The 25,324-nt window shown below is 41.2% G+C and overlaps 1 protein-coding gene across 11 annotated transcripts in view; it reads right to left on the bottom strand.

Annotated features, from left to right (window-relative positions):
• Positions 1-25,324, bottom strand: part of DOCK3 (dedicator of cytokinesis 3) — a 340,630-nt gene that overhangs the window by 87,398 nt on the left and 227,908 nt on the right. For 10 of the 11 annotated variants that reach the window (XM_060240010.1, XM_060240016.1, XM_060240009.1 and 7 more), the window contains 8 exons: positions 16,533-16,660; positions 15,725-15,871; positions 12,833-12,931; positions 10,486-10,580; positions 8,261-8,336; positions 2,285-2,385; positions 1,970-2,028; positions 73-221 (listed from right to left, as the gene is read on the bottom strand). In XM_060240010.1, coding sequence (XP_060095993.1) covers positions 73-221; positions 1,970-2,028; positions 2,285-2,385; positions 8,261-8,336; positions 10,486-10,580; positions 12,833-12,931; positions 15,725-15,871; positions 16,533-16,660 — 854 coding nt within the window. The remainder of the gene's footprint in view (positions 1-72; positions 222-1,969; positions 2,029-2,284; positions 2,386-8,260; positions 8,337-10,485; positions 10,581-12,832; positions 12,932-15,724; positions 15,872-16,532; positions 16,661-25,324) is intronic. The other variant, XM_060240011.1, reaches the window with a different exon arrangement.

Consider the following 25,324-nt stretch of genomic DNA (forward strand, 5'->3'; position numbering starts at 1 on the left):
GTTTTGTTTGTAAATTAGAGATGGGGAGAGAGAGAGAGAGAGAGAATAGTGATAATGCTAATAAACCCTTACCTGTTTGAAGTTGCCATTTTTTCTCTGCTCCCAGTCCATCATGTCATGAAAAATGGGGATCATGATGTTTCGAACCTCTGGCTGTGGGACCAGTGTCACACCAAGAAAGGGACCAATCATTCCGGGAATAAAATTAATTTTATGTTCACCTGGGTTACAGAAAAATACATGTTTATTCAAGATATTCCATTTACATTTCCTGTTGTCATGTTTTTTAACTGACAGTCACATGACAACTCCAAATATTCAATCTTCAGAACTCAAGCAGCATAGGATGGCATTTCTTGCTTTGTTTTTAAAGAACAGCATATCTGCGTTTTAAAGGGTTGTTAATGTTGCATCCTTTCCAGACTAGCCACTTAATCTGTAATTGCCATGATTTATTCACTAATTTGTTGTAGACAATTTTGATGGCGCTGAAATCAACCTATTGCATTCCCATATTTTCTGTGTTGTGGTTTCATGTTTTTCAGATCTCTTTTGTGGTTATTCTTTTTGATATACTCCACAATTGCAATGCCAGGTTGTGCAGAATCAAAGTGCTACTGAGGCTTCCCAGAGTTATGGTCCCATTCTCCATTCTGCTGAATTAGTTATTCCCTAATCTCTGCCAGACTAATCTCTGCATTTATGAATCTTTGGGACAACTCCAACTGTTTTTCAAATTTGTGATAAAATTATGTGTAGCAGTATAATAAATTTATTATCAAAGATTCTGTCTGCTATGAAATAAAAAGATAACTGACTTGAAAACTACATGTGAGTGACCATATCCAAACAAATATGCATGAATATGTATATCTATTTGTGTGTGAATGCATGCACACACATATAGGAAGAGAAAAGAACACCAAATGTCTTAAGTAGGGAATAACTGACCTTGTAATATTGCTTTGATAAAGGCACTTCAGTGAAATAGCACTAATAACAATTTAAAAAACAAAGGATAAGACTGTAAATAAGCAATAATTTTGGAGCTTTACTGCTGTGGCAATGAAGGTAAAGAGGAAGTGGTAGGTAATTACTTTGTGTTTGCATACCTCTCTTGAGTACATCTGAAGAATGGTGAAAGTAATTGGAAATTATTAATTTCCTAAACTTGTCTTGGTTCTGAGAGGAAGGGAAGCAATGGCAGATAACGAGTGTGTGAGCTTCTGGGGGATGGGTAATGGTCAGATGTTATTTCTTCACTAAAGTATCAGTTTCAATACTGTTGGTGGCTGGGAGGAAACAATCCAGTCCTATTACATATAATGTGAAATACTCCTGAGTGCGGAGTAGACATAATTAGTATCTTACTATTTGTATGGATAAAGAATTATTGGACTACTCCAATAGTTGCATCATGACATTTTCACAGCAGACTTTTTATGGGGTGGTTTGCTATTGCCTTCCCCAGTCATCTACACTTTCCCCCCAGCAAGCTGGGTACTCATTTTACCGACCTCGGAAGGATGGAAGGCTGAGTCAACCTTGAGCTGGCTACCTGAACCCAGCTTCCATCAGGATTGAACTCAGGTTGTGAACAGAGAGCTTGGACTGCAGTACTGCAGCTTTATCACTCTGTGCCACAGGGCTCCAAGCTATTAAAACAAGCAGCACATTAAAAGCTGGTGGCTAATTGTCTGTCTGATTTAGTACACTCTGAGACCGTAGAAAGATTAAAGATTTAACAGACACCCCCAACATAGGATCATGTGTTATATAAATAAAATAGGAGATTATACTTAAAGAAATTATAATGCATAGCAAAATCCAATGGTTTTTTTGGGACAGGAAGATGTAATGCTGGTTGATCTTTAACTAAGGCAAAGAGATGTTTCAGCATATCAGACTGTACCAACTGCATCCTGTTTCACAAATTTTTAAAAATTTGAGAAATATGGAAAACTCATACCAAGATTCTGCCACATGCTGAACAGTTCGTATGCCATCATTACACGCATATCCCCATATCTGGAACAGAGTGGAAAGATATTATTCCATTATATATATAAAATGTAGCAAGGCAATAGTTTATATTAAAGTGGGCATTCACAAGTTTTCTTTAAGAGACAATATTAATATTTGAACGCTGGACTGCATTTTATGGCTTCTAAGATTTTCCTTGATTATTTTTCCAGTTGTTATAACATATAAGAAATAATGAATGGAATAGATAAATACATAGTAAAAAAATCTGAGGTTGGAAACTCAATGAGTATGTTCTTACTTATCTAGAATTTTTTTACGCTTGGCTGGAGTAACTGTTTCCATCTGGAGACTGGGCTGGTTTATAAACAAAACTGATAAGCTGAAATAGGAGTTCCAGACCTGGAAAGCAGAAAACAATTAAACAACAAATACAGTTATCTGTCATGCACATTATGTTGCATAAATATTTCATGAAGACATTTTACACCTAGAATTAACTCACACTGCCAATAGGGATCAGGAGAAAATAAAAACTCACAAAATGCCTACAAAGGCCTCTGTAAGTGTTGATCATATTCAATAATGCTTCAAGTGACACATGAAACCTGCATACTATCAGAGCAATCTGGGGGGAGGGAACAAATTGGAATAGGAAGCCAACTGACCCTAACTCTGGTATAATTTGGAGATACCTGATATAAGGGGCGTTTACGCCAGCTGAAGGCATGAGTGGTGCCACGTGGCATGTTTGCACCCATACAGCTGCATTGCAGTCACATGTTGGCAGAGCAATAGCATGACCCCCCATGCTGGTGCAAATGTGTATATGCCATGATGCTAGCCAGTAGGCTCCCTATGCACTTCCAGCATGGGAAGTCCCCCAGAACATTTGTAAAACTGCACTGGCAAAAATGGTGATGCAGCCCATTGACACCCATGATAAATCCCTGTTCACTGCACCCTACTTAGCTGTGGCCATGTCCTTGGGAACCCAAGCAGCTTGGGATACAGCCAAGTGTACACTCTATCAGCTCACACACCCATGCTGTCCCCACCCTTCACTGGTATCCAATGATGGCCCACCCTGCCCTACGAATGGTTCCTGGAGGTCGCCTCACAAAATCAGAGGTACGGTACATGACACAGGATGCTGTTTGACAGCTCCTTGCCATGGGGACTTAGGAAAAGAGCATACACACCTTGGTGGTAGTCACAAAACAGACAGGGCATCTGGCACCACTGGGCAAGAACTCTGGGGGAAGAGACCACTGGGGGAGCAAAGTCCACACTCCGTGGCTGACCTCTCCCTGATTTCAGGCCCCACAAGTACTGCAGCTCCCACCTGATGGCCAAACCCTTCCCTTGAAGTATGCCCTATTGCTGCTGACAAAGTGTGTCCCCAGATACATGGAAGTTTTGACAGGATGCTAGATCAGGTGTTGATGATCTAGATTCTGCTGTCTGTTGGGTCCCCCTGGCAACATTGAAGTGTCCTACGGTGCGTCCACAACTGCCAAATGCCTCACAAACTGCCAGCAAAGAATGCTGGTGTTTGCTCAACCATGGATCTCCCCACAAGCAGGTGCTTATCCAACAGGGAGAGCCATTACCCCACCAGTGGAGCCAAACCCTGCCATGTGCCCTCCCTTCACCAGAAGCTGGGCCTAAGGAGCACACAGAGACACCCAGCCTTCTGGCCCTTCCCTACTAATGCCCACTGGGGAGGTGCTTCTAGCACTAGGACCAAGTGGCGGTCCACATGTCAATGCCACGATTCCAGCCTTACCACGCTGCAGTCCCAGGTTGCCTCTAATAAAGCTCACCCATTGTGTTCATTCCAGGTGTCAATGATGGTTGTAGACCATGGGAGGTCAGATTGTGTAGGGGGTTTAGTGCAAGCCAGTCTGCAAGCTTCAGCGAAGTGCTCATCCTAACAATGATGCTGCCACAGCAGCGCACACAGATGTGTGGGAGAGGAAGGCTATGCCAGAGGCCATCATCCCCCCAGCCAAAAGTGTGTTCATTACAGACCTGGCTGATAATTACATTACCTCCTATGGATGGAAAAAGGTATTTAATGAGTGATTTTATTCTTGCCCCTTGATGTTCTGGACAAACACCTTATAGGTCTATGGGAAAAACAATCAGGATGCATTCTTTAAGAAATGCTAGTGTACTTTAATTGGGTATTTGTTTAATGTAATAAATTCTGTATGCTGCATACTAGAATGTTATATGATTAACAATAACTTCAACATGGTTTTAATTTTAATAACTGGTTTTAATTTTGGAACAGGCTTCTCTCTCTTTCTCTCAATTTATGGGGTTCTTGCCAGTCATTCCCCACACCCTTACTGAACCTGTTGGGAATGGGAGTCATAGAAGTCTCTATACTCCAAAAAATTCCCTAATAAAAAGCACAGACCCCATACCCAAAATCTGCAGGGCCACCCCATGAACCATCACAAATCAGTCAGGGTGTTCCAGGCACAGAAAGACCGGGTTAGCAGCAAGTACAAGCACAAATGCCGTGGGCACAGGCTAATGGACTGGCCCTGGCAGAGGAACTACTGCACTAATGATGCTGTCAGGGCCACCACTTCAAGGCTTGGTGAGTAGCAACATGTGAAGCTGAGTGGAGATCGTCAGTTTCAGAGGGCCTTGCAACAACACCAGACAAGGATGCTGAAGTGGAATCACTATGACTGCTACTGTGGTAGCAGCCAGGAACACCTTTTCCCCCATTCAGATGCCATGTATCTATCCCCTTAGGGAGATGACTGGTGGTGCTGCAGCTTTGCAATGGCTGGCCACCACAGTGTAGGTGTGGCTCAGGACTGTTGTGCCCAAATCTGACAGAATATAAAGATACATTCCCCATTTGCCTTACAAAATGGCATATCCTCTTACATACTGACACCTTTCCTGTGCACATTCTATGCAGATTAAACTGCACACAATGGCATTCTGACACCCAGTCTCCTGGCCCTTCCTTACTAACGCCCATTGGAGAGGTGCAAATATAAAAAACAGACCTCGGAATAGAACAAAATCATAAATTTATATCAAAACAAAAATTCTGGAATGAAGAATTTAAAAATCGTTTAAAAATAGTGACTGTTCTTAATGTGTTGTTCGATATTCTGATTGTACTTTGGTCAAACTTGATTTAACCAGATAGTTTTAGAGACGTCTACAAGGTTTTTGACGCAGAAAGAATGGTGGGGTACAAATATTTTAATTGATTAAATGAATTATTTTCTATAATGAGGGGCTATCAATAAACTTCAACATGAAACATCAGTCCCAAGTGGCACAAGTAGCAATGCTTGAAATAAGTAGCACCAACTATGGAAACTCCATAAGAAAGACAAAACAGAAGTTGCAAATGGAACTCGGGGGGGTGGGGTGGGGGGATGGAATGAGTGTCTATAGAACAGAGTCAAAGTGAGGTGAAGAAAAAAGTTCTAGGACCACCAGATTCTTAAAGACCTCAAATATGAAATTGCTGATCTACTAAAATGTAATTTCTTTCCAAAACTAAGAGCTTTCAAAAGGCTTTCAACAAGATACCTCACCAAGGACTCCTGAATAAGCTTGACAATCATAGGATAGGCCTTGTTATCAGTAATAAATAAAAGCCCTACCATGGTGACAAATCTGAGGATTTTCATTGGTTGGATGTGGGATTCGCAGGATTGGTTCACACTCTGTCTCTGACATGTCACTGGCTGATTCTGCTCTCCCCTGGCCACTGCTGGCTCCATCAGATGAGAACTCCACCAGATGTCCACTGACCACTGAGGGAAACAGTTCTCTGCTGACAGATTCTCCTGGGGGCTTACTGATCACTACTGCCTCTCCTAAGGGCCCGTTGTAGGAAGGCTGGGACAGTCTGTCTCCCCCCGCCCCAACAATGCTGCCACGACGCAAACAGTGAAACAAACAGTAAACTGTGAGGACATGTTTATGGGACAAAGCAGTAGCAGTTCCTTCTCTTCAACTGACACAAAAAGAATGTTCATTCACAGCAGGGAGAGACCAGTTCAACAGCAGCAGATAAGAAGAAAGAGAAGGAGGAGAAGAAGAAACTGGATTTATACCCCACCCTCCACTCTGAAATTCAATCTCCTTTACCTTCCTCCCCCACAACAGACACCCTGTGAAGTAAGTGGCACTGAGAAAGTTCTCACAGAAGCTGCCCTTTCAAGGAGAAGCTCAGTGAGACCTATGGCTGACCCAAGGCCATTCCAGCAACTGCAAGTGGAGGAGTAGGGAATCAAACCTGGTTCTCCCAGATAAGAGTCAGTGCACTTAACCACTACACGAAACTGGCTTTAAACAGCCTGACACTATACCAGGTATCAAGCCCCCTTTCTATCTGCAAATATACTTCACACTTTCTATTCAAAATAGGCTACAGTGTGTTCATATGATAGAATGGACTCTATTCTGTCCTATGGGTCCATAGGACACAATGGACTCCATTCTATCCTATCAGCCCATAGGACAGAATGAACGCCATTGGACAGACCAGAGTCCATTCTATACTATGAGCTCATTGGACAGAATGGACTCCATTTGTATCCTATGGGCCCATAGGATGGAATGGACTCCATTCTGTTCTATGGGCTCATAGGATACAATGGAGTCTACTCTGTTCTGTCGCCCCATGAGATGCAATGGACTCCTCTTTGCTTTCCCACTGCTTACAAGCGGGAGGGAGCAAAAGAGAGGCTTACAATGGCTCCCTGCCTCTTACAGCCACCTGTGGAGTGGGTCCACCTATCAAGCTGCTTGCTTTAAGAGGTGGGGAGCCAATGGAAGGCTCCCTTTCACTCCCCTCCCCCACCAGCAAGTAGGAGGGAATGAAAGGAAGGTTTCTAATGGCTGCCTACCTTCCTTCTTTCCTGTCTGTCTTCCTTTCATTTTTCTGTCTTCTTTCCTTCTTTTCATTTTCCTTTCTTTCATTCTTTTCCATAACTCTCCCTTCCTTCCTTTCATTCTTTATCTGTCTTTGTCTTTCCTTCTATCTTCCTTTGCATATTTCTTTCTGGACGTTTTCGCACTCACCTTCAGCCGGCGCGACCCCCCTCTTCACCGCGCAGGATCTGTGCGGATTTCGCACTAAATGCCGCGGAGCAGCCGGAAGAGCCGGAAACTTCCGGCGCAAAAGCCGCTCAAATGGAAACCGCCAAAAAGCAGTTTCCGTTTGAGCGGCTTTTGCGCCGGGAGTTTCCGGCGTTTAGTGCGAAATCCGCGCAGATCCTGCGCGGTGAAGAGGGGGGTCGCGCCGGCTGAAGGTGAGTGCGAAAATGCCCTCTGTCTTTTCTCCCCCTCTTTTTTTACCTCTCCCTTCTGTTCTTTCTCTCATTCTTTTCTCTTTATCTTTTCCCTACCATTCCTTCCCTCATTCTTTCTCTCTTTTATCTTTTATCCTGTTTGTCTATCTTCCTTCCTTACTGCCACCTACACGTTCATCAACCTCCTCCAATATTTTTCTAGGACCCATTGTATTTCTTCCTGCAATAGGTTTTACTGCTAGTGGGATAATATTAGAATTTGAGGGCACTTGCTGAAGTTGTTGGAAAAGAGGTTCAAGATAGAAAAAAGAGGACATTTTTCTCTACTCAAAGAGTAATTAAGCTAAGTAACTCACTGCCAGTGGCCATAGTGATGGTTATTAGCACAGATGGCTTTAAAAAGGGTTTGACAGGCTTATGGAAGAGAGATCCATCAATGGCTAGCAGCTTTGGTGACTAATTTCCATATACAGAAGCAGCAATTCTCTGAATACCAGTGCAAAGAGGCAACATCAGTGGAAGCCTTGGTCTCTATGCCCTGTTTGTTTGGCCCTCCTGGGTAACTGGCTAGTCACTGTGTGAAACAGTATGATCCTTGTTTGATCCAGCAGGCTCCATTTGTGTTCTTAATTTTAAGTTCAGCAATCACTATTGTTCAACAGGTCTAAAAATGATATACAATAAATTACAACAAAATATGGTGATCTATATCTGTAGACTTTATATACATTTTACATCCAATTTCAGATAGATACTTTCTGACAGATGAATGCCCATACAGGTGGCATTAGCACATTTTCTTATTAATATCTCTTACTGGAATTTCTGTCTTGGTTCACTGAATTGCTAAAGCTATGCTTTTATCATATTGTCATTGAATGAATTGATAACAAATACATAAAGTAAATATTCAAAATCATGGTGTTTATGAAAAGAGATGCTATTTTAAGAACATTTTAATATTTCCTTACCTTAAAATCAAAATCTGTTTCTGTGAAGTTCTTATGTAGTGCAGGGGACAGATACTGGACAGTTGTAACTATTATACTGCAATAACAGAAGAAACCATGTTGCATCTTTGTATAAACATAATGTATTATTTCAATCGGCAATGCAGACCACATTCTCTTTACAAATGTAATGCTAACTGATGTAAAAACACCTTCTATCATTATTTCATTATAAAATATTTTAAACAGTTTGTAATACCATCAAAGACAGATAAGACAGTGTCATTTAAACCCCAAATATTTTATTATACATGGATTTATGGATTTATTTTCCCTTGTAAAAGTCCCTAACCTAGTGTCTTACAACAACATTGTAAGACAACTTTCCTTATTAACATTTATCACCTGAACTAACAAAGCAGATTTTCACAAAATCTTGAGAAAAACTAACAAATATTCACAAAATGTTCATATAACTATGAGCATCAGTGGTGGTGTAGTGGTTGGAACAAGGGAAAAACTGGATTCAAAGCTCAAGTTACGAAGCTCACTGATTACATTGGGCCAGTAACCATTTTTAAGTCTAATCTACCTCACAGGATTGTTGTGAGGATAAACTACGCATGCCACTCTGGACTACTTTGAGAAAGGGTGAAATAAAAATTAATAGAGGTATGTAGTCATGTGGATTCCAATAAAGGTTGCCAACCTCCAGGTGGTATTGTGACAGAAGGAAAAACTGTATAGAAGTAAAAACTGTTAATACAAGTCTTTGCTTGCTACGCTATATTTTGAAACAAACAATTTGATATCAGTATTATTAACAAAAACACTTATGCCAGAATTTAACAAAAATTGGTAGAATTACAATAGAAGGTTGATATTACAGCAAGAGCAGCAATATTACAGCAAGACCAGCAATGTATTGCCTAAGTAACTTTCCGTTTAATTCGCCTTCTTCAGGCTACAGTACACTAGGTAAAGTCTTGAGTTCAGTGATTGAATAACCCAATATTTCCTTCCAATTTGTGCTAAGGACACCCTCCAGCTTTTGCAATTGCTGTGCAGATAGTTGCAGTGGAGCCTCAGAGATCAAGTCTTCCGTTAGGGGTTACTCTTTGTCAGATTCAAAATGTGTTTGTGCTAGGAGCCCGGGGAAAGAAGGGCTTCAGCAGTCCCTCCTGTGCAATTTCCCTGAGTTGGAATGGCCACGGTTGCTTGCCTCACTGTGGGGCTCCATGTGTTATAGTCAGGGTATGTGGAGCCCCACTTCAGAGCAAATGGGCCTCTTCTCATGGCTGTTTCAGCTTGAGGAAATGGCATAGGAAGGAAAGCTGAAGCCTCTCCCATATGTGCTGCACTCCCGAGTACAACTGGACCCCAGAGTATTTGGGAACATAAGTTCCCTGACATTATATTTACCTATAAATATAGGATCCCTGACCCAACTCATGCCAGATATCATGTTTAGTTTGGTCCAATGGCTACTGCTAACCACAGACAATCTAAGCGATTGTCAAAAACCCACTCCAGATTATGATATCTGTTTCTAGTTTGATGGGCAGCTGTGGTTATTGTGCACTAAGAATCAGGAAGAGGAAAGCAGAGAGAAGAGAAAGGGATATGTAGGCCTACAGTATATTAGTTCAGACATGACATTGGCTTCTGAAGTAATCCTAGCCTCTGGATATATTTCCAGTTATCTAGTTAAAGGTGTCTATGTTTACTAAAAGCAAAACTTTTTTTATCATTTCAACTCAGCATATAGATAGAATTATTAGATTTTTAAAAAAAGTGTTAGAATTAGGTTAGAGAATGTCTAGCTTCCCAAAAGACAAGGCTTCTCTATTTACACATATCCCACTTTTCATTCTTCCCTGGGTTCCCAAAGAACATTTAAAGCAGCACTATAAAATACAATTAAAATCATTAAATATCTAGCAAATTACAGACCCAGATCAATACCTTAAAGTTGTCCCTAATCCTCAAAAATTTGTCCCAAAAGAACTTTTGTTACTTTTCTGAACAGAACAGATTTAATATACTCCCTTTGGAAGAAAAAAATTATTTCTCTTCTTACTTCAGACCCTGGTAACACTTGAAACTGTGTCCCAATATGCACACACATAAACATGCACATTTTGAAGGTAAACCAACACCAAACTGGGTAGAAAAAACAAGTATATACAAACTACATCATCCTCAGGGGGGAAAACCCCCTGGAGTGTTTTTGAGTCTATACTTACTTGCTGGTGAGCAACCTCATCACCATCCAGTCTCGAGGGAAGACACTCATTTTCATCAAGTTCCGAAACACACAGAAAATTTTTAACAGAAATTCCTGGCAGAAAAGAAAAATCAGTAGTTACTGATACATACTAGACATACACATCCTGCTTACTGAATCAACATAAAGTAGACATATCTTCCTTATGTTATTTATTTATTTATTTTATTGGATTTATATCCTGCCCTCCCCACCGAAGCAGGCTCTATGTCACTGCTTCATAGTAGATAGGAGGAGAGTCTATGGGCTTGGCTGTCACATAAAATCAGGCATATATTGCTATTTATCTTCCATCGTTGCATCAAAAACTGCTCTTTTTTAGTTCAGTAGACTAGATACAAAACCAAGACTCAGGAGGTCTCATATGCTTTCTGGCACACTTTAGAATGGTATTATCATACACAATGTTGACATGATAGACTTACCAAACAGTAAGTCTTCACTGGAACAGAATAATGGGGAAGAAATTAAGTACTTCCGCAGAAGCAGGCCTCCCCCCAAAAGGTGCAATCTTAAAAAGTTACATCCTTCTAAATCAGTGGGTAAGACAGCTTAGCAGTGAATAAGTCTGCTTAAGACTGTACCACCAGTCACTTAATTACTACCTGATAGATGCTTAAAACATATAGGCTGTAATTGCTTGTAATGGAGTTTGTTGCTAATCATGCTGCAGAATGTGCAGAACAGAAATGTTCAAAAGGGTATTCCCATATGCAGATCAGTTGCGTGGTAGAATCAAACAGTTCAGGAGGATACTTATATAATGGAAAAGGATTTAAGTCTATTGCAATAATTAATGTAAGTATCACCTACTTTTACTGCACTGTTTTATACCATTGTGATCCACTGTTTATCTTGCCTTTGACAGTTTGTTATTCATACTGTTTTCTAGTTATGTGATCCTAGACCTATTGCAAGGGTCCCCAACATGATGCCCTTGGGTTCCACGGTGCCTGCCAACACCTCTCTTGGTGTCCCTTTTAGAAGGTGGGTGGGGCCAGGTAGCGCTTTTGCCCAACATGTTTTCCAAATGGACACTGAAGATTTGACTGGTTATGCAGATTAAAATAATATTCTTGCAGCAGCAGCTGCCATTACAGTGTTTATTTTATTCCTACTCTTTTTTCTCAGTGTATATTTTAAATTAGCCTTCTTGCACCCTGCGCCTGCACTTCCACTGTGTGTTTGGCTCTGCCTCCTGCTGCAGCCATTTTGGAGTTGTGTCCATCAACCTGTGCCAGAATTTCAAAGGTGCCCATGGGCACAGAAAAGTTGGGGGCCCCTGCCTTATGTTGTCTGACGGCATTACTTGACATTCTGCAATGTGCTGAGTTACAATGAGAAAGATGAGCTATAAATAACAATAATAAATAAATGGGATGTTTTGTTGTAATATATAAGCTTAGCATTGGTTACTATATAAGCTTAGCACTGGTTACCTACCAACTTTTGTGGACACAACATGGATAGAAGTGGTTCAATGTATTAAAATGTTTAATGTTTTGTGTTTTTTTTCAGAAGAAACTGGTATAAAACCTGTAACTTCCAACAAACTTACATTTGTACTATAAATCTGGGCAGCTCTCCATATTACAGTTCTAATAAATACTAGCCTTCTTCATATGTTATCCGCATGATTGAAAGCCAAACTAGATATGATAGCTATATTTTTAAATATTAATTGTATCTGTGCTCCCTCTCAAATTTAGATCAGGTCAGTGGTATGTGACAAGGAGGGCATAACTTTTTCTCCTGCACAATTCTACTGAATACACTTCCCCCTCCTAAAGCTGTTATACACCCTGTGGTGGAAATTATGCAGGAATCATATGTGTCTCACTAGATCTGTGTATGTGTAATTTGCACTGCATGTTATGATCCTGATTTAATTTCCCCTCCCAGCTGCTTTTCAGCCTGAAAACCACCACACAATTTTTTAAAATATGTAAATCTTGCTTGTCCCCCCATTCATGGATCTCCCACCACCACATCTAGTTTGGCCCTACAACAAAGGTAAGATGGATTTGTATTTACATATACTTGAACATGATGACTTCAAGGGTGGCACTGAAGACAGTTTTCTTAAGGTGTGAACCCATTTGAGTAATAATATGCTCAAAATTTACTTAACAAGCCTCTGCTGTTAAATATGATAGAGATATGCAACAAGTATTCATAAACATTACAGCCAGAGGAGATTTTCACCATATGGAGATAAAGTTTAGCCTTCCTATGGAAAGGAAATGGACTACAGATCCAAGATATAAGCATGAAATATAATTCTGAATCTGCTTTTTCTTTCTCACCTTTAGCTCATCCTTGCTCTGGAAATTGTCCAGTAAATGTTGGAAATGAGTGTCAGACATTTGACGAAGTAGAGATAAAAGACATGACACATATTCTCCCTGTCAATCCCAATGAAAAACTATTTCAGTAGAATGATTACATGCACAGTTCACATAAAATCAAATTTTAGGGTAGAGGGGAAAGGAACAGGGTTTGAAAATGTTCCAGCATCTATGAAAGGGGAACACATGCTTGGATTTTTAAAATGGTATAGCTGCAGTAACTTAAAAAGACTAGAATGTTTCCATTTTCATTTAGTAAACAGTGAAAGTGTTCTCAAGGTCTTATTTCAGTAGGCTAACGCAATAAAATTATGCAGATATTTCAGCTTCTGATCCAGCAAGTTGTTAAACTAATAACAAGTATAGTACTACATATAAAGAATGTTGTGATATTGTGTCAATGATACAAGTGAAACCACTATGTTACCATCAGCATCGATCAGTACATGCAGATTCTATGCTAACAACATCTGTCAATTCCAGAAGTGGTAGCATTCTATACCATTTTGTGACCCAGCAATGGACAGTGAGACATGGCCAAAGTAAAACAATAGTTTACTAAATGAAAACTTCATGATGGCAACAGGACTCAATGAGTCCTTAAAAGCTTTTGAGATTAAATACTGATACATAAGAGGAACTTGATGTATTGTGGAAAGCCTTCTCTAATGCATTGAGGACGGACTTGGGGTTTTAGGGTCCAGGGGCATTTGAGCTATATTTTACCATATACTAATTTCTCCATTTTTTTTTTCAGACCAAGGTAATCTGGATTGAGAAAATGCATCTATAGCCAACATAATACTGATAGCTTTTGCCTGACATTTAGGATTGTTGATAACAACTGGGTGAGAATGAATATTTGGAAGGTGAAGAGTAGTCATGCCTCATGCCTGCAATGGTGGTCTGTCCCAAGGAGCTGGAATTGTGGGCCCAGGGGCACAGAGGGAAGTGCAGGTGAGAAATTGACACAATAGACCTAAGTTACTTTTGAAATGGAAAAAGGCCATGGGGACAGATCCTGTATCAGGCAACCCACCTGATGCTCAATAAACCCCACACCCCAGTCCACCTGTTGGGGAGGAATCCAAGGAGTGGCAAACCTGAGGGAACCACATGGGCACCTGCCACTATGCTCAGCATGCCAGCTTCCTTGTTCCAGCCCAGGAGCTTGGACATTTAGAACCAGGCTGGGCTAGAACACAGCTCTCTGACTTTTTTTAGGCCTGGTGTGGAGATGTCATCAACCAAAATGTCTGCTGGCCCACCACCCCAATGACCGGTGTTGTAGTGTGTTGATGTGTATTATTGTTGGTAAAAGTGCACAGAGGATGCTTATGCATGTACAGTGTTGCTGCCTCTCTGCAAAGCGGAAGCCATCACTGCCAACCCATCCTTTTGATGGAGACCAACATCTCTCTCCAAAACAGACTTTTGTTTGCTAGCATACAAATAGCTTCACAGTTAGATGCTGCATTTCATTTGATACTGAAGAAAAAGACTGCCCAACCTTGTGGCTGAATGTCTTCTAATGCCCATCTTCTTTCTTTGAAAGAAGATGAAGTAGAATTCTGAATATTCTGGTTGATGCCATTTCCACTGTTGTGACAACAGGATACTGAATCTCCCCTCTCCACTTACTTCAGTATAGTTCATATAGGAAGGGAGGAGGATATTGGATTTATACCCCACCCTCACTTGGAGACTCAGAGTGGTTTACAATCTCTTTTCCCTTCTCCTCCCCACAACAGACACCCTGTTAGGAAAGTGGAGCTGAGAGCTTTCCGAGAACTGTTCTTGTGAGGAACAGTTCTGAGGGAGTTATAACTGACCCAAGGTCATACCAGCAGGTGCAGGTGGAGGAGTGGAGAATCAAACCCGTTCTCCCAGATTAGAGTCCACACACTTAACCACTACACCAAACTGGGTCTCTACTAAACCCAGTTACTCTACTAAATAATCTTTGTTATTAAAAAGAACTTGAGAAATATATCACACAAGGTGATTAAATGCAGTTGGGTCATGCTTTTGCACACTATGTACATAGTCAGCAAGAAAGGCAACATTATAATATTTTAATAAACAGATTATTTTGTTTTAAGATTATCACCTGTTTCTGGACCCAGCCTTGGCACTGCAATTTTAAAAGTAATTTTTCCTGTCATGTTTTCACATAAGGAAAAACAGCACCTGCTTTATTGTTAAGTTTTGGGTTGTATTAAAACACATAAAACAGGACCTAAAGGAAACATGGTAGTCCTAGTTAGTTCTTGCTCATGAATTGATACTGAACACCTATTTTGTAAATTAATACTGTATAGAAAGTATCTGGGTAAGAAAACATGAAAACTGTAAGTTCAAGACAGAAAAAAATAGTGAGAGAACTTGCTTTGTCTCCTTTCATAGTTTAAGGAATGCCAGTCTCTTTTTGCTTTAGCAAAATGGAAACAGCCCATCCTAAGCAGCATGCAACACATTATCTAGAAAAGGATCATAATTTCAACAGAGTGAGAAGAAGGAACTAACTGAGCAGAATCTTTCCAAGTACAAATGTGTGGTTAGGAACATTCAGTAGGTAATTACTGAGACACCCACTGATAATTTAAATAATGAGAGCAAGTTTTCTGTAAAACAATAATATGAATTAAGAAGGTAGGCCTTTTGAGGAGCTAAGTGACCAGCAGCCTAACTGCTGTGCTTAAATTTACCTGAGAATGTAAGTTTCAAGCTTCTCAGTTTTAAAGGAGACAAAGTTCATTCAAGAGCTGGTAATAAGGTGAATATGAAGATGGGAGGGGGGAGGAGTAGGTTAGATAAGCAGGAAATATAACCTGATTGTTAGTTACTAACAGTGATTTCAGCTGTGCATTGTGGGCAACGCTGCCCTCTTACCGCCTCCTGAGACTGCGATTTACTCATGATAGTAAGTAAAGTCTGTAAAAGTACATCCAGAAGGCTCTCCACCATCATCTCTACTTCCTCAACTACATCTGTCTCCTATAGTAAGTAGTCAGAACATAGACAGGTATCACTCCATGTAATTGAATGCGAAGACAAACATCTTTCACATATCTCAGGAGAAATCAGACTTTCGCTCTTAACAGAAGAAATAACTAAATATAGAATTCAGATACTGAGATAAAAATAATAATGGATTGCTGAAATACATAAACATACTTTCTAAAGATAAAAGTCCTTACAAAAGATTTAAAACCACAGTCCAGGATCCTGAGTGTTCCTGAATTCAACAGAATCAAATGTCACTGTTGTGCTCTATTGACAATTTGATACTCAAAATCCTGTATTTTGCAAAATTTTACCAGTATTTATGAAAGTTTTAAGGCATCAAATTCTCTCTGTAAATGCAGTTATTAACTCACAATACACCAAGCCTTCAATCTCAGTTAGAGATTGTCATGCTATGCAATGTCTACACACTCTGTTGTTAAAATTTCTGTGATATGTGTGCACAGCTGCCTCATGTAATGATTATATGACCAATCCCAACCAAAAATTGAACCTATATCCATATCTGTGGCAAATTTATCACAAACAGCTTTGCTATGTGGTGATATGCATTCATTGCTTGGATAAGGCCTTATAATATGAATTCATTGCTTGGGTAAGGCCTTATAATAAGTAAGCAGACACAGATTACCAAAGAGCTTGTTTTGATGATTGAGAAGATACTGCTAAGAATCCCAGAGCAAATCAGCAACTCTTTTTGCTGTCTCAGGTGAAGATGAATATGATGAAGAACCACAGGTAGCAAGATACGTCGGGATTCTAGAAGAGAGATATCACAAACTCAGCATTATTTGAGAACTACATTTAAATTATCACTACAAGTTCTTGATTTTAGTCAAAAGCATGCATGTGAAAGGTGAACAACTATCATAAATAAATATGCTAATACTATAAAATCCTCAGCTGGTCCCTTAGTAAATTATATGCTAACTGAATTAAGGACTGCCAGGAAAGAGATAGCCTCAATCTAGGTCAGGCCATTCCTGCAGCTGCTTTTGCAGGCCCAAATTATATGTGCGGAATTCCAGTCAGGGAAATCTAGAGGGCTTTGGCCCTCAGACATGGAAAACAATGTTGCACCTACCTATAACTGTTGTTCAACGAGTTGCCTTTGTGCAGGCACACATGGGACTGCACACGTATGCAGGTCCGTAGTCCAGAAGATTTCTAGCTTTCCCCCCTCTTTCTTAGCAGGGATAGATCCTCCCATAAGGAGCCCGCAGAGGCTATTTTCTCACTTAAACATTAACATGCTTTGGGGGGAGGGAATCCCCCCTTCCCTTTCCCCTCTGTTGGCTCTGTATAGGTGGAGCTCCCCCTGGTCTCTTGATAAGAAAAAAGAAAAAAGCTGGAAATCTTCTAGATGGCTAGCCTGCATGTGTGCACAGTCCCATGTGGACCAGAATAACAATGATAAACATGGAGAATATTTCTACATCATCTTCAATTACATGTTTGAAAACAAAAATAACTACCATTAAGCCTCTCTGATTTAGTTTTTAGTTCATAGCATCACAAAATGTCTAATAAGAGATTACTTTTCCTTTTTCATTCCTTTTGCTTATTTTTATTTAGAGTATTTATTTATTTAATTTCTATCCCACAAGCAGGCTTAGGGCAGTTCACATCATTAGAGTCTCACAACAGACCTATTTTTAAAACCACAATACAATAAAATTTATATTCTGGTTCAAAGCAAAAGTTAATGAGTCAACTCACAGTCCATTATAAAAATGCAATAAAATCTATATAATAATTTAATCACTGGGATCAGCATTTCATCACTAACAACCAAATCACCATAACAGTATCAGAAGAAAGAAGGCAACAGAAAAACAAATGACTTACCTGAAATGATTATCTTCAAATGGTCATCTGTGCATTCACACCCATGGGATTAGGGTGCCTGCACTGATCCCCATTGGAAACCTACCAAGCCAAAGGGATTTTCATGCCCTTTCCCTGCTGACATGTGCACGAGCCCCACCATGCATGCTCACCAGGATGGGCATGGGCATTCTTCCAGTCTCTTCTGACCACTGCATGATTTCAAACAAGTACTAGAGAACCAGCAGCTGTGGGGAAGGAAGACGGGTTGTGGGAATGCACAGATAACCACTCAAAGATCATCAGTTATGTGTAAGCAACTGTTTATCTTCTTTGTGATCTCTGTGCATCACACCCATGGGAGAATAGCAAACTCAGGCCTACTTGGAGGTCGGTGCTGGAAGGTACTCATGTACAAGCAGACTGCAGAACTATAATAATAATAATAATAATAATAATAATAATAATAATAATAATAATAATAATAATAATAATAATAATAATAATAATAATAATAATAATAATAATAATAATAATAATAATAATAATAATTTTTTATTTCTATCCCGCCCTCCCCGCCAGGGCAGGCTCAGGGCGGCTCACAACATAAAACATACATTACATCAATTATACTTATAAAACATAGTTAAAACAATTACAGGGTATTAAAATTAACATAACAGTATGGCGTTATAAACAAGTTTCAATAAATTTCAGAAGTAAAAACATTTCAAGAATAAAAGCATTTCTAGCCGCATATCTAGATTTGTCACAGTTTTCCGCTAGTTGAAGGCCATCTTGAAAAGGTGGCTCTTACAGGCCCTACGGAATCCCTCTAAACATCGTAGGGCCCTCACCTCCTCAGGGAGTTGGTTCCACAGTAATGGAGCAGTAATAGAGAAGGCCCGGTCCCGGGTGGCTTTCAGTCTGGCCTCCCTTGGCCCAGGGATATTCAGCTGGTTTTTCCCAGATGACCTCAGTGCCCTCTGGGGCTCATATGGGGAGAGACGGTCCCTTAGGTAGGTAGGTCCTCGGCCATATAGGGTCCTCGGCCATATATAGAACTGATCATCCCACCACTGTCTGTTGATGAAGACAGATGTCCAGGGCATAGTGCTTCACAAAGTATGAGGGGTGGCCCAAGTGGCTGCTTTCCGTATCTCTTGCAACAGTGTGCCCTTGAGAAACACAGCGGAAGTAGCAAGTGCCCACAAACAGGACCAGGAAGTGGATGCTCAGTCTTGATAGTCTAACTTGATAGTTTCAGCCAACCATTTGGACAGTCTGCAAGGAGATTTTACAACCCTGTGTATGGGTTACATATGACACGAAGAGGCTAACATCCTTGCAATATGACTGAGTCCTCTGCAAAAAGAAGAGCAGGGCTCTCTTTACACCCAAGAAATGTAATCATCTATCATGCTCATCCTTAGGTGAGGGGAAAAACACCAGAAGCAAGATATCTGACTGAAGGTGGAACGTGGACATCACCTTTGGAAGGAAGTTCACATCTGGAATCAACAGACACACACCATCCTCGTAAAACCGCAGGTAAGGAGGATTGCATCTAAGTGCCATAAGTTCTTCAACCCACCATCAGGAAGGTCATTGTCCAGGACAAATGTTGAAGTGAGTTCAAGACATGGGTTCAAAAAGCTTCCCTGTTAGTTTGTGCAGGTCTAAGGGAAGCTCCTACGGTGGTGTAGGATGTTTAACTGGAGGGTATAGATGAAGCAGATCCTTGAGGAATTTTGAGTATCTGAGTGAGTGAAGACAGAATGATCATCCACTGGAACATGATATGCTGAAACGGCCGTGAGGTGCAACCTATAGAAGAGTGGCCAGACTCCACAATGGAGAGGAGAAACTCAAAAATGATTGGCAACCCTGCTTGAGTCCAAAGGATGGTGACGAAGATGGTGAGTGGTCTGGAGACCAAGTCCTATGAGGAAAGGTTGAAGGAGCTGGGGATGTTTAGCCTGGAGAGGAGGTGGCTGAGAGGTGATATGATCACCATCTTCAAGTACTTGAAGGGCTGTCATATAGAGGATGGGGTGGAATTGTTTTCTGTGGCCACAGAAGGTAGGACCAGAACCAATGGGTTGAAATTAAATCAGAAGAGTTTCTGGCTCAACATTAGGAGAACTTCCTGACAGAGTGATTACTCAGTGGAACAGGCTTCCTCGGGAGGGATCTCCTTCCTTGAAGGTTTTTAAACAGAGGCTAGATGGCCATCTGACAGTGATGAAGATCCTGTGAATTTAGGAGGAGGTGTTTGTGAGTTTCCTGCATTGTGCAGGGGGTTGGACCAGATGACCCTGGAGGTCCCTTTCAACTTTATGATTCTATGAGTCAGGGAGAGCATCCTCAAAGAAGCATATTGCCCAAACTTAAACCACTTATACTGGTAGGATTTGCATGAAGAGTTCAGAGTCTATTACTGCCCCTATGAATTAGACTTGAGTAGACAGAATTAGATTGGACCTTTTTCTGGTTAAATCAAAGGGTGAATTTTTGTAGGAGGATCAGAGTGGTGTTTATACTGTACAGAAGAGTCTGTCATGAGCAGCCAGTCACCTATGTAGGCGCACAAAGTAATCCCTTGGAGACATACGTGTGCTACAATGACCATCATCGTTTTGGTGAACTTCCAGAAGGCAACTGAAATCCCAAAGGGGAGAACCTTGTACTGGTAGTGGTTTGAGCTGAAAGCGAAACACAGGTATTTCCTGTGGTGGGGCAAATGTTAATATGAGCCCTGTAGATCCAAAGTGACCATCCAGTCCCCCCTCCCCTGACTTGAAGAGTGGCAGAATGTTCTGGAGGTCATGCGGAACTTCTGTTATGTGATAAAGTCATTCAGAGTCCAAAGATCCATGATGGGTTGGAAACCCACACCCTTCTTTGGAACTGTGAGATAGCATGAGTAAAATCCCTGGCCCCTGAGGGTAGGTGGTATGGGTTCTATTGCATATTTGTTGAGCAGAGTTTGAACTTCTTCCAGAAGCACTGCTTATGGAGGAGTAGTGATGAAGAGCAGAGTTGGAGGAGTCTGAATAAATTCTATTGCATAGCCCTCCTCAATTACAGAAAGGACCCAATGGTCTGATGTAATGTGCCTCCAGATTGGTAGACATTAGTGGAGGCAGATAGGGTCAGAGGAGGGTGAAGGGGGGGAGTGATGAAATTGTAAAGTCAAAGACCCTGTTGTGTTGTCCTGGACCCCTTGGATCTGGCTGACTGAGAGGCTGTGGGGGAGAGGACTTGGATTTATGTCTGAAAGAATCTCTGGAGGAAGACTGGGTGGACCTTGGGTGCCAAGCCTGTTCTGGCATCTGTCTGGTAAAGAGGCATCTGGACCAAAATTTGGTCTATGGTTCACTCTTGGTAGAGTGTGAGGAAGACGACACTTCCAAGTTCCTTGAGGTCTTCATGGTCTTTTTAATCTCTTGCAGGACTGAGTCTGTAGTGGAACTGAAGAAACCATCACCACTGAACAGGGAGGGATGGTGGCTCAGTGGTAGAGCATCTGCTTGATAAGCAGAAGGTCCCAAGTTCAATCCGTGGCATCTCCAACTAAAAAGGATCCAGGCTAATAGGTGTGAAAAACCTCAGCTTGAGGCCCTGGAGAGCCACTGCCAATCTGAGTAGACAATACTGACTTTGATGGACTGAGGGTCTGATTCAGTAGAAGGCAGCTTCATATGGTCATATGTAAGTCTTCCACATAAGATCTGGTGTCTGATTGGAGGAGGTTGAACGGAGCCTTGCATGTTTCCTAAGTGTGATGGCATACGTGAGTGCCTTAGCAAAGACATCAACTATGTGTTTTGAAGAGTTCAACTGTTGCTTTGCTAGAAGCATTCCTTTCTTCTGGATGTGTGTAGTGGCCAATAATTTGTCTTAAGGGAGGGAAAGTATGATTTCCAAGAGTTGTTCCCATAAGGCATACTGATCTGCCCAAGCATGCTGTATAATTAGATGTTTTAATGCCCAAAGCTCCTGCAGAGTACAGCTTTCTATCAAGTTTCTTGCCCTCTTTGTCCATCAGTGTTGAGTGTGTCTGGTGGGAACTGGATGAGGAGGAAACCACAATTGAGTTTGGTTTAGGATGTGAAAAGAGAAACTCTGCACTGATTTCTTGGTTGTGGTACATGTGGTTGAGTCTCCACGATGAGATGGGTGTAGAGGCTGGTTTCAGCCATGAAGCCATTGTTGCTTGAAGCATGACTAATGTGAGAGGTAGGGAGATAGCAGTAGAGGTATCCATCTATATGACATCAAACACCAGGTCAGTAATGGTGGGTTGTGGTTGCCCGGTGGACAAGTCTAAGACGTGAGCCATCCATTTGGTAAATTCACCATAGGACTTCAGGTCTTCAGAGCGAGAGATATGGAAGTCATCTGCCACTCTCAGTGTCAGAGATGGGTAAGTGCTGGGAGTCAGAGTCAGCTAGCAAAATTACAATCTTCTCAGGGTCTGAATAAGAATGTCAATCAGATAGAATCTCAGAAAGAAATTTTAATCTGGGTTGGACATCCATTGTGCAATTAATATAAGTGCTAGGAGTCTGTTGATCCAAGTCATCCTGGTCGGATTCAGCCTCTGAGCCACTGGTGGGTCCTCAATGTCAGAAGGTTCAGACAGATGAGGTAGTGGGAGAAGATCAGGGTTTGGCGTCAGAGGCGAGACCAGAGAGAAGTTCAGTGGGGTGGTTGGGATGAACCTTTTGTGGTTGATCTGAGGGTACAGGATGTTTGGAAATGCCTGCTGATGCCAACAAATGAGGAGGGTGATGAATTCGGTGTATGGGCTTAATAACAGATTTCCAAATATTGACCCCAATCCTGTGGTCCATGAGATTGAAGCCAGGGAAAGACAAATTAAAGCAGACAGGCTTCATAAAGATATTGCCATTGGTGCTGGTCCCAAGAGACAGGAAGTGGTACTGGTGGCTGAAGGAAACGAGAACAGTCCCACTTGTGACTGGATGACTGGTGTTGAGGGGAGTGATTGTGGCTTTGTGGGTGATTGCCGATTGTGAGGTGGAATGAAGCAGCCTTGATTAGACAGTGTACTGTCCTCACTCTGGGATCTAGAATGAGAGCAGGAATGTGATGAGTGCTGAGTGAGATCTATCTCATGTTTGGATTCAGAGAGTTGTATCAATTGAGTTACTTTACTTTATTTGATTTATATCCTGCCCTTCCCGCCGAAGCAGGCTCAAGGCAGCTCACAGCAATAAAATCACAACAATCAATTAAAATTTCATAGCATTAACACATCAATTTAAAATTCAATAATTAAAACAATCTGGTGCTAACATCATATGTAGTTGTTCTGATGGCTTCAGTGTTCTTACATTTTCTCCTACCATAATGGTAACTCTAAATCAGCTACAGGCCAACCGGAAGAGTGTGGTTTTACAGGCCTTGTGGAACTGGGCAAGGTCCTGCAAGGCCCTCACATTCTCCGGCAGCTGGTTCCACCAGTAGGGGGCTGCTACTGAGAAGGCCCTCTCTCTGGTAAATTTTAGCTTTGCCTCCCTGGGCCCAGAGATCACTAATAGGTTTTGGGATCCAGATCTAAGTAATCTCTGGCTGTCCCTAAGGTAAGCAATCTTGGTGCCAGAGTTGGGAGCAATCCTGGTGCCGGAGGGTTCAGCAGATGGATCAGTGACCCCAAGAGTTGGATGGGTGGTATTAGTGGGGATGGCATCAGTTCTGATATTGGGCATTTTGGAGAGTCAAACATGGTCCAGTGAGAGTGACTGCGCCATGAGCTGCAATGTTTCTCAGAATCTTTCTTATGTTTCTTTTTCCTGTCCACTTTCATACTCTTGTCCTCTCTGCTTTTTGTAACAGGAGTGAAGGATTTCAACTTGGAAGCCAAGCTCAATTGTTTTGAGGAGTGGTTGCTGTAGGATTGGCTTGCTGCTGGGAGTGTTGATCTCCTGGTGTCGATTTGCATGCTGATGTTGATGACTGGTTTTGAGTGTCAGTCAGAGGAGATGACATCAGCACCATCAGAGTCAGGGAAAGCACTAATTCGATTAAAGCTGCGGAGAGTCAAGCCGCTTGATTTTTCCTCATCTGCTTCAACAATTTAGTGCGGTGTGGGTACAAGTCAATTCACTATGCTTCACTAAGGTACAACAGGCATGGAGCATGACCATTGTTTGGTGAAATTTTACTCCAACGCCTCATGCAGCACTTTAAAAAACCCCAATGCCTTCCTGTAAGCTGGGGGGAGTCAAAGCAAGGGGAAAAATAAAGGAGGGGGGGCGGACCTGAAGGATGGTACCCTCCTCCCCCCCAAAAAAAATAAAACTAGTCCTTTTTTAAAAGGGAGAAGTAGATAGCAGAAAAGAAATAAAGACTCAAGAAATAAGAAGCTAACTACAAATGAGGTAGGTCCACTGACTACAGTATTGGAGATTAGTATGATCATTGTGACAGTCAGAAGAGAAATGGCAGGATGTACGTATCCACCCTGGTGAGCATGTGCAGTGGGGCTCCTGCACATGTCAGCAGGGAAATGGCATGAAAATCCCTTCAGCTTGGTACATTACCGATCAGGATCGGCTTTCCCGTGAGTGTGATGCATAGAGACCACGAAGAAATCCAATAGAATAATCATTAATCAACATTAAAAGCTAGAAAAACAATCATTTGGCACCTAAAACCCAAAAAGTCAGTGCTGTATAGACAGATGCAGGGAGAGAATTTTTTTAGTTCTTAGTTCAGACCTTTATTGGCATAAGAGCAATAATGATTCACAATCAAAAGCAGGTACAAAGGCATGAAATATAGTAAGAACAATACATAAACAAAATAGCAGCCAATAATACTAATCAAAAGTAGACACCCAGCAATTAAAATACAGTAGTATGCCTAGATTTAATTTTATAGGCTTCTACTAAGAAGTTTGCAACACATGTAGTAATGTGGGGATTAACATCTTCTAAAAGGTAGGATAGAATTTTCCTTTTAGTAAATACATTGTGTTGGAGATATTCAGCTAAAAATTGTCTATGCTCTGAGGCCAGGAGAGGACATTCTAAAATAATATGGGATATAGAATCAAGGACTCCTAATTCACATGGACATAATCTATTTTGGAGAGGTATCTGTCTAAGCCTAGCATAGAGAACTGTTGATGGGAAGGCATTTAAACGTGCCAAAGTAAAAGTCCAACGACGGAATGGGGAGTCTAAAGTAAAAAAAATAATGGGGTATCTTCCCATGTCTTTTGGGGTATACCTAGATTGGATGCAGAGCAAACAGGGGAATGTGAGGGGAACACTTTTTGGTATTTGTGATCCATAAGCCTAAATTGGATTGTTCTTTATATAATTTGTCACATAAGAAAAGAGTGTCCACCTCAATACCAAGTTTTTGTAGTTTGTGGGTAAATGTAGAGAGCCAAGTAATGCTATGCCTGTCTTTCATCAGGTAGTACAATAAACTTCCTGAATCCGTTCTGAAATGAATTTTTAACCAGAACTTAAAAGCCATAATCCAGGCTCTGGTTTCTAGAAGGTGTAAATCTAGCTCTGCACAAATGAATGAGTAGGGGACACATTTGGGAGCACC

This window comes from Heteronotia binoei, chromosome 5, assembly GCF_032191835.1.
Source record: "Heteronotia binoei isolate CCM8104 ecotype False Entrance Well chromosome 5, APGP_CSIRO_Hbin_v1, whole genome shotgun sequence".
Taxonomy (NCBI): Eukaryota; Metazoa; Chordata; class Lepidosauria; order Squamata; family Gekkonidae; genus Heteronotia; species Heteronotia binoei.